The 15,204-nt window shown below is 53.5% G+C and overlaps 2 protein-coding genes and 2 non-coding genes across 5 annotated transcripts; 3 read left to right on the plus strand and 1 right to left on the minus strand.

The window, feature by feature from the left end:
- The first annotated feature begins 1,127 nt into the window (after positions 1-1,127).
- RPS3 (ribosomal protein S3) lies at positions 1,128-6,210 on the plus strand. 2 transcript variants are annotated; one of them, XM_032095149.1, is made up of 7 exons: positions 1,128-1,235; positions 2,072-2,202; positions 2,310-2,403; positions 3,033-3,127; positions 3,669-3,856; positions 5,040-5,236; positions 6,078-6,210. In XM_032095149.1, the coding sequence occupies exons 1-6, from the start codon at positions 1,206-1,208 to the stop codon at positions 5,231-5,233; spliced, it is 732 nt and encodes a 243-aa protein (XP_031951040.1). In that variant the 5' UTR covers positions 1,128-1,205; the 3' UTR covers positions 5,234-5,236; positions 6,078-6,210. The 2 variants fall into 2 exon arrangements, with proteins under 2 accessions (XP_031951040.1, XP_031951033.1); XM_032095142.1 differs by lacking the exon at positions 6,078-6,210 and adding an exon at positions 5,944-6,015 and having other exon boundaries at positions 1,129-1,235.
- LOC116440480 lies at positions 3,404-3,550 on the plus strand. The gene has a single exon (XR_004238633.1). It is a non-coding gene; the product is annotated as a small nucleolar RNA SNORD15 (small nucleolar RNA).
- Positions 4,575-4,722, plus strand: LOC116440502. The gene has a single exon (XR_004238655.1). It is a non-coding gene; the product is annotated as a small nucleolar RNA SNORD15 (small nucleolar RNA).
- Positions 6,211-8,438: 2,228 nt separating the features above from the next.
- On the minus strand, positions 8,439-15,076 carry SERPINH1 (serpin family H member 1). The gene is given in 7 exon segments (XM_032095163.1): positions 8,439-10,426; positions 10,575-10,807; positions 11,153-11,251; positions 11,487-12,103; positions 14,688-14,781; positions 14,784-14,988; positions 14,990-15,076. Coding segments are annotated over 7 exon segments (1,623 nt in total). The 5' UTR covers positions 15,062-15,076; the 3' UTR covers positions 8,439-10,123.
- Between the last annotated feature and the right edge of the window lie 128 nt (positions 15,077-15,204).

Consider the following 15,204-nt stretch of genomic DNA (forward strand, 5'->3'; position numbering starts at 1 on the left):
AGACATCCCCAGCTGCTGGACGCTTCTCTGAAGCCTGCTGTTCCGCGTGGGAAAGAGAATCCTAGGCTAAGGGAGAGCAGAGGGAGCTGGCTGAGGGACGGGCAGGATGGCTGGGCACAGCAGAGAGAGACAAAGGTGTCTGGTGACAGGAGGGGACGCAATTCCTCACCGCCACCGCCACCTGTCTCTGCCAAGTGCACCGTGAGATGCTCGGCCATCCCTCAAATTCTGGATAAATGAACCCCCGGGAAGAGGCTTTTCCCGCTCTGGAAACCGTCTGCACTGACATCTAGTGGCAAACCAGGCTTTTCCCTGGAAAAGAGCAGAGCGGGATCCTCCGGGGGATGGGTGCGGATCCCGGTGCTTTACCGGTCCTGCTGCTGTTCCTGCTGTGGTTGTAGTCAGGAGCACTGTGGGCTTTTTCACAGGATCATTTAGGTTGGAAAAGGCCTTGAAATCATCGCGTCCAGCTGCAAACCACAATAACATCCATGATAAAATGCAGTTTAAATCTCCGCTTCCTAGAGGCTGTGCGTCAGCTGTTCCCATTATCGTTATTATTTTTGTAATCCCCTACAATCCCTAAACCATTAAAAAAATAGTGTTGTGACAGAACAAGGGGGAGAATGGCTTCCCACTGACAGAGGGCAGGGCTAGGTGGGATATTGGGAAGGAATTGTTCCCTGGGAGGGTGGGGAGGCCCTGGCACAGGGTGCCCAGAGCAGCTGTGGCTGTGCCTGGATCCCTGGCAGTGTCCAAGGCCAGTGGCTTGGAGCAGCCTGGGATGGTGGAAGGTGTCCCTGCTGCCTATGGCAGGGGGTGGAACGGGATGAGCTTTAAGGTCACTTCCCAACCAAGCCATGCTGTGTTTCTTGTTAAGCAGAGCATCCTCTGACAGCAACGACTGGGCAGCAGAGCAGGTTTCTAGGTATAAGCCCGGGGTGAATTATAATTTGTGTGTTTTACTGTACACACTGCTGACTCTCGTGTCCGTTTCCACGGAATTTAGAGCCCATTTAGCGCTGGTTTAGGGCATCCACAGGGCTTGGCCCTCCCCAACATGGCCACGTGGCAAAGACTACATCTCCCATCGGGCCCCGCTGTGCGCCCACGTGAAAGCGGCGAGCCAATGGGGCGCGGCGGAAGGCGGATATAGCGCTGCCCGCGGGGCCCGCTCCCTCCTTTCCGCCGGGCCGCGGCTCATCATGGCGGTGCAGATCTCCAAGAAGCGCAAGGTGAGCGCGGCCGCACGGGTCGGCCGCGGCCGCGGGACGGTGCCGCATCGCCCGGGGCGGCCCCGGCAGCCGGCGGGGCGGGGGCACGGCGGGGGGCGGCGGCGGACGGGGGAGGATGGCGGCGGATGCGGCGCGGGGCCCGGCGGGGAGGGAACATGGCGGCGGGATGGAGGGGGCGCTTGCCCACGGCCGCGCGCGGGGCTGCGCTGCGGGACGCGGAGCGGCGCTGGGAGCCGGGATTTGCGGGCTTTTCCCTCTGCTTTTCAGTGGGAAGGGTTTGCGGCTAGTGGCTGCCCCGCTCTGTGGCCCGCGAGGGCGCGGGGCGCTGCCTGTCCTGGGAGGGAGGGAGGGAGGTTTGGGCTGTCAGGAATTCCAGCAGCAGCAGCTCCCTGTGGGGATGGGAAAGGGATGTGACCCCGCTGGTTACTTCCCTTAAATTACTCCCGAAATACAGCAGAGAGCTGCGGTCTCAGCGTGAAGGGTGGCTGTGGCCAGCTGTGGGTCGGGCAGTGGTTGGTGTAGGCTTGTGCTAGGACTGAGTTATTTCTGGGAACTTCAGGGGAGATGGTTCCATTTTCCCCATTGCTGCACCCAGAGGTTGGCTCAGAGCACAGTGCTAATAACGCCAAGGTTGTGGATTCAGTCCCTGGGCTGTTCATGTAAAAGTTGGACTTGGTAATTCCTGAGGGTCCCTTCCAGCTGAGAGTATTCTGTGATTCCTCTGAGAGCGGAGGAAAGCTGTCAGGAGAGACTGTTAAGCTGCAGGAGGAATTTGGGTGAGTTGCACCCAAATTTGGAATGGAACAAGAGCTTGACTTTGTCCATTTGTCTTTTAGTTTGTCGCTGATGGCATTTTCAAAGCTGAGCTGAACGAGTTCCTGACTCGGGAACTGGCTGAGGATGGATACTCCGGAGTGGAAGTTCGGGTCACTCCAACCAGGACTGAGATTATCATCCTTGCCACCAGGTAACTCAGCCTTCCTGAACTGAGGTGCTCTGGAAATGCTTTGGGATGGTTCCAGTCTCACAGCTGAGGATACTTTTCTCAATTGTCCCATACTTATTTTCCTACAGAACTCAGAATGTCCTGGGAGAGAAGGGGCGCCGGATCCGGGAGCTGACGGCTGTGGTGCAGAAGAGGTTCGGGTTCCCCGAGGGAAGCGTGGAGGTAAAACTGCCTCAGGAGCTGGGTGATTCAGGTGGATCTGTGATGGCAGGATGGTGTCAGCTGATCCTTACTGTTTAGGGTGTTTTCCCAGGGGAAGGTTGGACTAGGTGTCCCGTAAAGAGTCCATGCAAGCCAAAGAATTCTGTGGTTCTGTTCCCTGAAATCTGCTCTTACTAGTTCTTGGCTGTAAAACAAATCAGGGAGAGAGGGGGAATGTGTGTGCTGGGGTGGTGCTCATTTATTCCAGCTTGGCTGGTGCTGCTGGATCGCATTATACAGGGAAGGGGGCGTGGGGTAAAGCTGGCGCCTGTAAATGCGGAAGGATTAACTGGACTGAGTGTAGGGTGTAGAGTAGAATGAAGCTCCTGTGCTCTGGTAAAGTGAAGTTTATTGTGAGGGTGGGAGGCCCTGGCACAGGGTGCCCAGAGAAGCTGTGGCTGCCCCTGGATTCCCTGGCAGTGTCCAAGGCCGGGTTGGATGAGGCTCGGAGCAATGTGGGCTAGTGGAAGGTGTCCCTGCCCATGGCAGGGGTGGAACTGGATGATCCTTCCAAGCCAGAGCATGCTGTGATTCTGCCATTAAATGCCTTTAAAGCAGCCCTGTTGTGAGCGTGCCTCTCTCCCGTGCAGCTCTACGCCGAGAAGGTGGCCACGAGGGGTCTGTGTGCCATCGCCCAGGCCGAGTCCCTGCGCTACAAGCTCCTGGGAGGGCTGGCTGTGCGCAGGTGAGTACAGCAGCCTGGATGTGGGGCAAGTGTGGGACTCCAGAGCCATTCCCAAAAAACAACTCCTCTGCAGTTTGAAGATTTAACTGGTAATGCTGCACTGAAACTTTTGTTCAGTACAAAGTCACTTCTGGAGCTTTAGAGTAGATCCGATGGCAGGTTGTCTGTCTGGCATAAAGCTGCATGTGTTCCTTGAAGAGTAAATGGGTGGAGGAGTGAAGCAAGCAGCATTTCAGGCCGTGTGGCTCAGGTGGCAGTGGCCCTGCTCTCACATCCCCTCGGTGATGAGACGATGACGAGTCAGAAGCGGGTGGCTCTGCTGGCAGTGCCTCCGTGGTGTCACGTTCTGTGGTGCTGCGTGAGGTCCTTCAGCAGCAGCCTCCTGTCACCAGTGAATGATCTAGAGGCATTTGTCTGAGAAGGGATGGGGAGCTGCACTCCTGACACAGGGAACTCAGATTGGAATTGTGGTAAAATTCCTCCAGGGAGCCCTGTGGGTCTGCCAGCGCAGGCTCATGGCTTGGCTGTCCTCTCCCTGCAGAGCCTGCTATGGTGTCCTCCGCTTCATCATGGAGAGCGGGGCCAAGGGCTGTGAGGTCGTCGTGTCCGGCAAACTCCGAGGTCAGCGGGCCAAATCCATGAAGTTTGTGGATGGCTTGATGATCCACAGTGGGGACCCAGTGAACTACTACGTGGACACAGCCGTGCGTCACGTCCTACTCCGGCAGGGTGAGTGCCTGCCGTGCAAATCCCTGTGCAGCCCCGTTGGGTTCCTTCTCTAGAACATCAGAGACAAAAATCCTCAGCTCCTGGCATCCCACCCATGCCTGCCAGTTGGAGCTTTCTCAGTGGCAGGATGGCGGTTTCTCGCTGGTACCCATGGGGTGGAACTCAAGTGGTTTTGATGCATCTCTGATCTCGCAGAGTGGTTCAGTTGTGCTGCTGTGCATGGTTCAGACTCTGAAAATCCTGTTTTCTGGGCCTTTGCAACTGAACTCTCACTTTGCATCTAAAGTAGAAGTGCATGTGGGAATAGAAAGCGAAGGGGCCTTCAGCAGCCTGTGTGGTCATACCAGGTCAGCCACCTCTCTGCTGATGGAGTTTGAATGTTTCCAGTTGGGAATGTGGCTGTAGATTTTCCGGACACTGTCCCTGGTGTCCTGGGGCCTCTGAGGCTGGTGGTAACTTCCAGATCAAGTGCCTCTTTGTCTGGTTTTCAGAGCTCTTGGCAGTTGGGATTCTGGTTTTCCTGGTTCCTCAGGATGGGCAGAGAGAACAGGGGTGCTACCAGTGTCAGACAGTCTTCCCAGCTAAACCCGCTTCCACCTGTCTTCACCCCCCCAGTAAAACACAAATGGCTTGTGCATATTAACTGGCTTTGGGTTAATTAATTGCGGAACTCTTGGTGTATGGATACCAACACAGCCCGAGCTGTTCTCCACCTTCCCTTCGGTGATGATACGATGACGAGTCAGAAGGGACGTCCTTGTGTCATTGCAGCCTGCCCTGTGCCACGTTCTGTGGTGCTGTGCTACGGCTGCCTTGGCCAGGATGTCCTGCTCATTGGATGATTTAGAGGCATTTGTCTGAGAAGGGATGCAAAAAACCAGTGGAATTTCCTAGAGAAATGAGCTGAGGAAGAGGACTGAGTTTAAAACCAGGCTTAGAATGAGTTGAGGGTAGAACTGCAGTCCCAGGCTGCAGTCAGCAAAGGCAATGAGTTGAAAAATTTTGGATATCCGACTTTAAATTCCTTGAATTTACAACACACATAAAATCACAATATTAGGTTTTTAAGCTGTAGCATTTCTGTGTTACAGTGTTGTCAGGAGATCGTTCATGTGCAATGATATTTTGTAACCTTGGTGCCTGATCCTGTTTTGTGTCCCTGTTGTCCTGTCACTCTTTGCAGGAGTACTGGGAATCAAAGTAAAGATTATGTTGCCTTGGGACCCCAGTGGAAAGATTGGCCCCAAAAAGCCTCTGCCAGACCACGTCAGCATCGTGGAACCCAAAGAAGAGATTTTGCCCACCACCCCCATTTCAGAGCAGAAGGGTGGCAAACCAGAGCAGCCAGCCATGCCTCAGCCAGTGCCCACTGCCTGAGGGGTAAGTGCCTGGGAGCAGTGGGAGGGAGGTGTGCTGAGGATCCATGTTGAACAGGTGTCAGGCCTTTTCCATAAAAGGCCACCAAAAACGCTGGAAGCTGGGATTTTGGGAAGACAAGCTGCTGCCTTGTACCCAGAACAGTGACCAGGGTTGGGTTTGAGCGTTGATGAAGGGGAGAGGGTTCAAGGCATGTGGCAAAGCAGCTCAGAACACTCCTCTGGAGATGAGATGATGGATCTGGAAGGGGAATATCCCTGTCCACATGCCCTGTTCCATGTTGTGTTGTACAGCATGGATTTGGGGACCTTGGATCACAGTTGGAGAGACTTGTTTGAGAAGGGTTGGGTACCTTGGATGTGTTTGCATTGTAGCATCTGCTACCAGTGTGCAGCTGGCAGCACAGGGAATGTAATCCTCATATACCCCTCCCATCCTGCCCCAGGATCCAGTTTGGGATAATCTTAGAAGCCACTTGAGAATGATTTGTAGGCTGCTTTTCTAAGGAAGTAGTCACAGTTTAAAGTCCTGTCAAGGGATCTGACTGGTAAGATCTGCCTCAGTGGGAAAAAGGGGGATCACTGGCCAAAAAGCAGGAAGTGAGAGATGCAGTTTAATTGGAAAGCTTGGTTTGTTCGTTGTTTGGGGTAGGAGAATGGTTATGGAAAAGTTTGCCCCCGGCTTACTGAGTGTTTTGTTTCTCGTTGTAGGGTTTGTAACATCTGCAGCCAGAAGCTTGTCTGTCCTGAAAACATCTCTTAATAAAATCACAAAAGACAGTGTTTGTGAAGGTGCTTTTTCTTTTCTTTTTTTTTCCTTTTTTTTCCCTTTTTATTTTCTCAAGATGTGCTCCGGGAAGACCTTGCTCCCACCTTTGGTATGGAAGGAATTCTGTTGCTGTTGTGTTCCCCTTCTGGAGTGAACTTCACCAGATCCTGATCCAAACAAAGTGGCAATGAAGCGCTGATATCTCTGTAGAGCTGGAGCAGCAATCCCGTGTTTAGAGGGTCATGAGTAACAAACGCTCCATGGAGTACTGGTGGCTGTTTCCTACCGTCCCAGTCCCTTATCCAAGGCTTCCAGAAGGGGGAGCTTTTTTGGCAGTATCCAGGCCAATGCAGCTCCTGTTAGGGTCAGGTAACTTTAGGCATGGATTTGTGGGGTGAGACCAAAAGTGACAGTCAGGATTTCAAACCTTCTGTCCTAAGCTGTGAGGAGGGAATATCTGGTGGAAGTCTGGTGCAGGAATGGGAAGAGACAGGCACATCATAGGAGATGAGGTGTGTGCAGGATCAAGGACTTCAGAATCTGAGGAGTTCAAAGCCTGTTTGTTGCATGCAAACTTTGTTGTTTAGGAATAGCTTTCACATCCACATTTCCATTTTCAGGAGGTTTCTCTGCAGGAACTAGGCTGGCAACTTAGGAACTGGAATTTTAAACTGATGGTCTCAGGAGCTGGTCTGTCCAGGGAGCCTTGGCCTTGCTGTTCCCAGCTTCCCTGGCACACCTGGGAATTTGGTTGAGTTTCAGAAACAAGATGTGCCTTCTCAGGCTGTCAGTGAGTCTGATTTCAGGTTGTGCACATCATTCAGTGCAAAGCTTTTAAACAGCTGATATAAATATTAGACTAATGCCAGCATTATTTTTTTAAATTTGAATTTGGAAATAACTGAAAATATAAAAGGTGACAAAGCAGTTCTGTGAGATCATAGGAGCAGGAAGTGTGTGAAAGTGGGAAGACCTGAAGAAGTAAAGAGTCACACTCAGCTTTGCGTGTTTCTAAATTCTTAAACACCATCTATGTGGTAGATGGTGATGGTTAGGAATCTCTCCTGCTGCCTCCCAGGGAGGGCTGGATTTCCTGGAGATGGCTCCACTTTTTCCTGGTTAAAAGCTCTCCAACCCTGTCCATGGTCCTGTTAATCTGACAGTGCTGATCACTGGTAGGATCAAGAGATAAGCAAGTAGTGGGGAGATGGCTCCAGGGAGACCTTAGAGAGACCCTTCCAGTGCCTAAAGGGGCTGCTGGAGAGGGACTAGGGACAAGGCATGGAGGGACAGGACACAGGGAATGGCTTCCCACTGCCAGAGGGCAGGGAGAAATGGGATATTGGGAAGGATTCCTGGCTGTGAGGGTGGGGAGGCCCTGGCACAGGGTGCCCAGAGCAGCTGTGGCTGCCCCTGGATCCCTGGAAGTGTCCAAGGCCAGGTTGGGTGGGGCTTGGAGCAGCCTGGGCTAGTGGAAGGTGTCCCTGCCCATGGCAGGGGGTGGGACTGGATGAGCTTTATGGTCCCTCCCAACCCAAACCCATCTGTGATTATCCCGGAACAGCCAAGGGGTGCAAGTGTGAACTGAACACCTTTGCCATGTGCCTGGGTTGGAGTTAGCGCCATCCTGAGCTGTTTGAAGAAGCTCCAAAAGAGGAGGGAACTCACTCAGTTCTCTGTGTCTTTTGGGTGCTTCCCTTGGACAAAAGCCCTGGAAGAGCAGCTGGGGGTGGGATGAACTCAGGAATTCTGAAAAGCTTTTAACTTAGTTTCAATATTTCTATTCCAGATTCATGTGTTCCTGCTGTGCTTGGTGCTGGAGGTGGCTTCACTAATTCCCGTGTAGTGAGAGATAGGAAGCACCAAGTGCTTTTCCAGTCTGGGAGGAGCTCCACAGGGATGTGTGTGCTTGCCCAGGCACAGGGAAAGGGGACGTGTCTGTGCCTTTAGTTTTGCATGTGAGTGAGTGTCAGAAGGTTCATCCCTTTCCAGAATTGGGAGAACATGGATTAACATGATCTGCCACTGCTGGATTTTCCACTTGGGGAAGGCATCTTTAGCCTGCAGTTTTTTCCTCCTCTGTTTCCTTAGAGTGGATCCCAGCTGGAGAACTTTGGCTTGGAGGGTCAGGAAGGCTGGTCCCTTTGGCTGTCAGCTCACTTTTTATTCTGCTAAATGGCACTGCAGGATAGGGCAGTTGTTCCCTCACCTGTGGAGCATTAAAGGTGTTGGATATTTGGAGTTTCAGGAGAAAACAATGAAGGGAAAAGCTGCTGAGAGTGTTCCTTTCTCACGATTGATGTGCCATAGGAATTTGTCTTGTGTATTAAGTTTAATTTTTGTCCATAGTTGCCACATTAAGGTGTCTTGGATTTAAGGATAGCAAGGAACCTCCCTAAGTTTATTTTACTCTACAAGGGATTCCGGCTGCCAGGGATTCATTGAAAAAGTTTTATTGCAAAATTACACAACTGTCACTGTGTGGTACAAGAACAGACAAAAAAAGCCATCAGACGCCTGCATCCACATGATGCAAATTATTCACAATATCCCACAGTGTGTTCTTGCCTTGCCCACCCCTTTCACCCCCCCAGCCCAGCCTCCAGAACGTTCTGCGTGTGGGTTCAGTGCGCTGATTCAACGGGAAGGGTCCCACGTTTGGGGACATCCCCGGCATTGCCTCCTGCCTCCCAGCACCTGGGAATCTGCAGTATTGGGCTTCTATGTCAGCAGGGAAAATTGGCACGGAGATAAAGCAAAGCCATGTAGGTGCTCCATGCTGGTTTCAGAGAATGGCAATTCCATTGGGAAGCACAGATTTTCCTCATTTCAATAATGTCATTATTTGCCTTGTGGTGTCTCTCAGTGCATGGCAAGTGCTGCAATATTCCTGGGATGACATCAGCTCCCTTTTAAAATACTGTTAACCTGATGATATCCCTTGAAGAGAAGTTAGGAATAGCCTGGATCAGGCTGTGAAACCTGCTAATTATCAGACATAAATATAACTATAAATACCTTTGTTTTTCAGGGTGCCCTTATCCAGGTCAGCAGACAGGGAGCTAAAGTACCATGGAGCTTCAGCACAGCATAATTAGGAAGTCAGGTAATGGCAGCTTTAAAGCTTTGTGTTTCATTAAGCAAGAAAGTGGAGGTGAATCTGATCCCGCCTCCCTGAGAGAAGCCAGCCAGGAATGCCTTGGGTCAGCTCCAATGGGAGCTGATTGGAACCAGCTCTGGTATAAAGTGGGAGTGGGAACAGAGTCTTTCCCAGCCCTACAGGCTGATGGAGAGCACTTCCAAGAGAAGTGAGTTCTCTGCCTGGTACAATTGCCTGTTTAATTACAGATGTTGGCCCCTCAGTGATCCCGAGGGGTGGAGTGTTGAAGGCACCTCAGGTTACTCTGTCTAGAAGCCCAAGCTGCCCTTTGCGCTCTCCCTGACACCCCAAAGCCCCTTAGTTGTCCATGAAGTGTTGATCCAAGCTGCTCTCGGCTTTGATGTTCTACCTGAGGAGCTCTTGTGGTTGAAGCATCCAATGCAGAAGCACAGGGAGAGGCGGGACAGAAGGGCACAACTCCATACAATCTCCATTCTCCCATGCTGCCTCCTGCTCTGCTCCAGGGCCCTGCAGTGGCTGAACTGCACAACTGGCCCTTGGAGTTCTGTTGCACACCCCTGGAGAGAGAAGAGAGAAGCAGGGAACAGCTCTGGAGCGGTGCCACGGGGCAGCCAAGCGGGAGAAGAGCGGCAGCGCTAAGCATGCAGGCGGATGGAAGCATTTGGGATGGGAGAATGGTGCCTTGGCGGGGCTAGTGGAGCAGCAAGGAACTGAGCAGGAGGCTGAACTAGTACAGGCTTCAACCTGGCCACCTCAGCTGATTCCTGGTGACCCTCTGGTGCCAGGCCTCCCTGCTCCTCTCTGGAGGTGGGCTTGTGCAATCCGGATTGTGGGGTGAGGTAAAGCGTACGCTGGTTTCTCCTCACAATGCACCCTGGTCTGAATAGCACCCATGGTTCGAGAAGGATACAAAATAGTGTTTCCCATTTGTCAAAATCCCCCCCTAAAAACACACACAAACCAAAGCTCTGGGGAAAAAACCCCAACCAAAACCAACCCAACTACAACTCATCGCGCATCTTGTCGCCTTTGGGCCTCACGAGCCTGCCAATGAAGAGGATGGAGTTGGTTTTAGTGTCTTTGATCATGAAGATGAAGGGGTGGTCAGCATAGAAGAGCTTGGGGTTCCTCATCTCCTCTCGGCCGTAGATATCGGCGTCGTAGGGGTTCCCTTCCGTGTCCCATTCCAGAGCCGCGGCATGGAACACGTTGGACAGGTAAAGGTCTTTCTTGCCGGAGATCTTGGACAAGTCAGCCTTGGTCTTGTCAATGGCTTCTGTCAGGCCCAGACCACCCAAGTGTTTCTAGGAGGAGACAAGAGGTCAGCACCCCTCGCAGAGATGACCGTGCAAGAGGTAAGAGAGACAGCTGGCATGGATAACCCACCATCCCACTGTCTTCCCTCACATCCCAAAGAACTGTAAGGCCCAACTGTTTAAGGACCTCCTTTACCTGAAGGTCGTGGCTGACTTCCAGGACGACTTTCGGCAGCGAGATGGCCACTGATCTCTTCTTCATCTTGCCAGCCCAGGTCTTGAGCTGCTCCTTGTTCAGCAGTTTCTCCACCCTCTCCAGAGGCTCCACATGGTTTGGCATGATGAAGATCATGCTGGAGAGCTTGTGAGCCAGTGGCATCTCTACCACCTGGAGCTTCTCTGTCTCGTCATCATAGTAATTGTAGAGACCTTGAAACCAGAAGCAGGGAACAGTGAGATGTGGTACAGAGGCAAAGGGAATTCAGCCTGGACTTTTCCTGACCAGGAGGGGAAGAGTCTGGACACCCTTTTGGGAACTGGCCCAGCATTATTGGAGTTGGTGGTGGCTCTCACTTGTATGATGAGCCAGGATTTTTTCCCAACAGCCAAGCATCCAATAGTAAACAGGGATTCTTTCTGCTGACAGAGAGACTGAATCAGCAGAACAAACACTCCCCTGCTTTGTTCCCTCTTCATGAGGCAAAACAATCTTGAAGGCAGCTGGTGGGATAATGGAGAACAGTGTTGGTGTGGGGCAGGAGGTTTCCCACTCACCTGTGCGGTGCATCATGGGCACTCCCACGGTGTAGGAACGGGTCACCATGAAGCCACGGTTGTCCACCATCTTATGATGGAACTTCTCATCCCAGTGAGCTACAGGAGAGAGAGCAACACAGCTTGTAAGAAAAGGGAGTGGGCGGTAATTCCATGCACAGTTCCCAGCCGCTGACAAGGGGCTGCCTCCAGTGGACGCAGGATTTGTCCACCTTCCCTTCAGGCTGTTAGATGATCTTTAAGGCCCCTCCAACTCAAACCATCCTCTGATTCTGTTTGTTGGCTCAGGGAAGGTTTTGGGTCACTTGTACCAGGAATTGAAGGTAGAACTTACGCTTGAAGAACATGGCGTTGACAATGAGGGCCCCGTCAGTTTTCTCCACATCTTTGGTGACCTCTGGGAGTTTCCCATCCGTGGTCTGGGCTGCCCACTCATTGATGGACTTGAGGGCGCTCCTCTTGTCTCGGAAGTTGATCTTGGAGTGCTCGTAGTTGTAGTGCTTCTTGCTGTTCTTCACGAAGTCCTCAGCGAAGGTGATGGAGGCGGGGCCGTAGAGGCGGTTGCCGATCTTCCAGGTGACGTTGCGGGCGGTGCTGTTGCTGACCTCGCTGAGGAGCTCGGACAGCCCGCTGTGCACGTAGTCATCGTTCAGCTTGTCCGCACTCAGCACCGCCTTGGCCTGCGACGCCGTCGTGGCCTTGCCCCCCAGGGACACGAGCCCAAGGGACGAGGCCACGACCACGGGGGACAGCAGGATGTTCTCCATGTCCTTGTCTTTGGCCATGGCGTGGTAGAGGTTGAAGGCCAGCGTGGTGCTGCGCTCGGCCAGCGTGGTGGCCTTGTCGCTCAGCTTCCTGTCCTCCGAGGGCACGGCCGCAGCGAGGCCCAGGAGGGCCAGCCCCACAGTAATCCACATGGCTTCAGTAGCACCTGGTGCCTCCCAGGACCTGCTGGGCAAGAAAACTCACCATCAGCACAATTCCAACTCTTCCTGGAGCATCCAGACATCCCAGGGACTCTTGCAGAGAAACCCACTCCTTGGTTCCAGTGACTGTGACATTGCTCCAGTGCTGCATTGGGGTGCAGCCATCCCAAGTCCACCCTGAGCAACAATCTGCACCCTGGTAAGCAAGGCCCTGTGCATTTGGAATGACAGCTTCCTTCAGTTTTCCTAAGCGGTTTTCCTATATTCCAATGTTAATGTACAGTGAATGATTTAAGGAGGGGCCAGGGAATGTCACAACAGGTATTTCTCATATCTCGACAGGGTGAGGGGGAATGGCTTTAAAGTGAAAGAAGACAGGTTTAGATTGGACATAGGGAAGAAATTCCTCCCTGTGAGGCTGGTGAGGCCCTGGCACAGGGTGCCCAGAGAAGCTGTGGCTGCCTCTGGATCCCTGGAAGTGTCCAAGGCCAGGTTGGATGGGGTTTGGAGCAACCTGGGATAGCGGAAGGTGTCCCTGCCCATGGCAGGGGGTGGCACTGGATGAGCTTTAAGGTCCCTTCCAACCCAGAACATTCCACGATTGTGTCCCCAGAGCAGGACAAAGCTCTGCCCTGACCAGGAAAAGCTGAAAGCAGGATGTTTGTGCTGCCCAGGAGCCACACAGCACAGCACTGGCCCTTGATCTAAGGGCTGTTGCAGGCACTGTATGGCAAGGACCGTCCTTTCTGGGGACCCTGGCCATGGGCCCCAAATTCTCAGCTTCCTTGGCACTAGATGGAGCACGTGAGCTTCCACCAAGCAAAGCCACAGACACCCCTAGAGAAGATCCTGCACTGTGGTCAGCTCTGTTCGACTTGGTTTTGCCTGTCCAGCCCTGCCGGGGAGGTACCAGGGCAGAGGGAGGTGCGGGAGCCTCATTTTCCCCAGCAGAGCCTTCAGTTCATGCCTTGGGTGGATGGATCTCATCCCAACGTTAGGTGAACCTATCCCCAGCAAGGGCTCTGAGTCGCCAGCTCCAAATGTGCAGCCTGACCAGTCCTAAGTGCCTAGAAGCCCTTTGGAGCTCATCCCACCTGGCCCCACACTTCCCCTCCCTCCTGCTGTCACTCAGCAAACCTTCCTGCTGGCAGATCCTCAGGCCTTAAATCCCACCTCCAGCTTTTGGGAGAGTTTTTCCTCGACAGGCTGCATTTTGTTCCTTGGTGGTCCTCTCCTCCCACCCTGCTCCTGCCCAGCCACTGGCATGGGAAGGCAAGGAAAGGCTGTAGCGGGGCTGCTGCGGGGTTAAAGTATTCCAGGCAGGAAGCGAATGGCCCGCTGGGATTACATATGGAAGGAAACACGAAGCACGTAGCCCCAGGCAAAGAGAGTGCACAGTTCCACAAGGGACTTTGCCAGAGTGGGAGGGGATTACAACCTAAAATCCTTTATGGGTGCAAGGTTTCAGTTAAAGGGAAGAGCCATCCCGGCTGCCTGAAGAGCAAGGATTTGTGCAGCAGGTTCAAAAGTGCCCTCGACACTCTTTTCAAGTGCAGCCAGGGTGAAAAACGTTGGAAATCTGAGGGGTTTCCTTCTGGTTTTCTATTTCCCCTTTATTTCTAAGGATACCTTGAAACTGTTTCATAGTGAGGTCAACCTTTGCCTTTTTCTTTCTGAAAGAAAACAGATATATGGAGTAGTTCTCTTGTGAGCAGGGGGTGGCCTGCACTGCTTTATCCTCAGCTTAAAAAAGGTTCATTACTTCAGAGATGGGTGACAGATTTGGGCTGTGCTGAGTCACCCAGCCCTAGAGGGAGAAATTTTGCCTGTTCTTGGATTACGGCGGCGATTATGGGTGAAAATGGCGGGAGGGAATGTGGGGAATGCACAGCCAGCAACATCCTCCTCTCCTGTGCTCCCACAGCGAGGGGACGCCCAGTGCCAGCGTGGCATTCCACAGCCTTCTCTGTGGCTGCCGGGACCCGCTGTCCGGGCGGGATTTGGAGGTGCACCCCTCCGAGGGCTGTGTTTCACCCAGGAGCAGGGCAGAGCTGCAGGGCGGAGACACGCAGGCAAAAGGCCACTTGCATGTCACCAGAGGGATGTGGCACTTAGGGCAGCAGAAGGACGGGTCGGGCTGTCCCGTGGCAGAAGGCTGCAGGGAGAGCTCTCATTCCTGTGCTGGGATGGTGCCCAGGGTCCTGGAGGCTCCCAGGCTGAGTCAGAGCAGGGGCTGGAGAATTTCACTCACACTAAGCTAAAACGTCCCTTATCCCCCTTTTCTTTTCCATCACCCTTTGAAAGCTTCTCCTGCAGCTTCACTGTGACCACCTCTTGCAAACTGGAGGCGATGGGGGGGGATTTTTTACCACCTTTCCTCAAAATCACAGAGCCAGTTCATGGCACCGTCTGTGCCCCTATCCTCCACTTCCACCTACTCCATTGCAGCCTACCCCCCATGCACCCCCTTCTCCCATGCCATAACCCTCCCCCCGTTTTTTTTTGCCCATCCAGGAGGATGCAGGACCCCAAAATACTCCCCACCCTTCTGCAATCTCAGCTCGGTCACTCGCCGCCAGCCCGGGGTCCCCCGGCTCGCCCCCTCTTACCTGCGGGGCTGGGACACGGCTTTGCTCAGCTCCCTGTGCACCTCCCGGTCCTGCGGAGGGGGTATATAAGGGGCCGGGGAGAAACTTCTGGAAGTTGGGAAAACCCTCTAAAAATGCTCGGGGAGGGAGAGGAAGGGGAGGATCCGTCCCAGCTCTCTCCCGGCCCGCCGCCAATGGCAGGGAATGCCGGCCCCGCGCCGCCGAAGGGGGGTCGGGATGCATGGGGGGATGTGCGCTCCCTCGTCCTGCCGGCGCGGCTGGAGCTGCCCCGGCCCGTCCTCAGCCTGTCCCCAGCCAGCCCTTGCAGCAGGAAGATGGAGAACTATTCTCTGCCAAAGCGGTGCTTTTGCATTTTTACAGGGCTCGGGGCCCATCTTATTTCCATCCTCTCCCTGCCCCTGGCATCTCCTGCAGCTGGATGGTTGTTGGCACTAAAGGCAGGGAGTGCTGTATTTATTTTCTGTTTCTGGGCTGTCGCCCTCTGTGAAGTCAGGGGTGGTGCAAAGGGCTTCAGCCA

The sequence above is a fragment of the Corvus moneduloides genome, chromosome 2 (genome assembly GCF_009650955.1).
Source record: "Corvus moneduloides isolate bCorMon1 chromosome 2, bCorMon1.pri, whole genome shotgun sequence".
Taxonomy (NCBI): domain Eukaryota; kingdom Metazoa; phylum Chordata; class Aves; order Passeriformes; family Corvidae; genus Corvus; species Corvus moneduloides.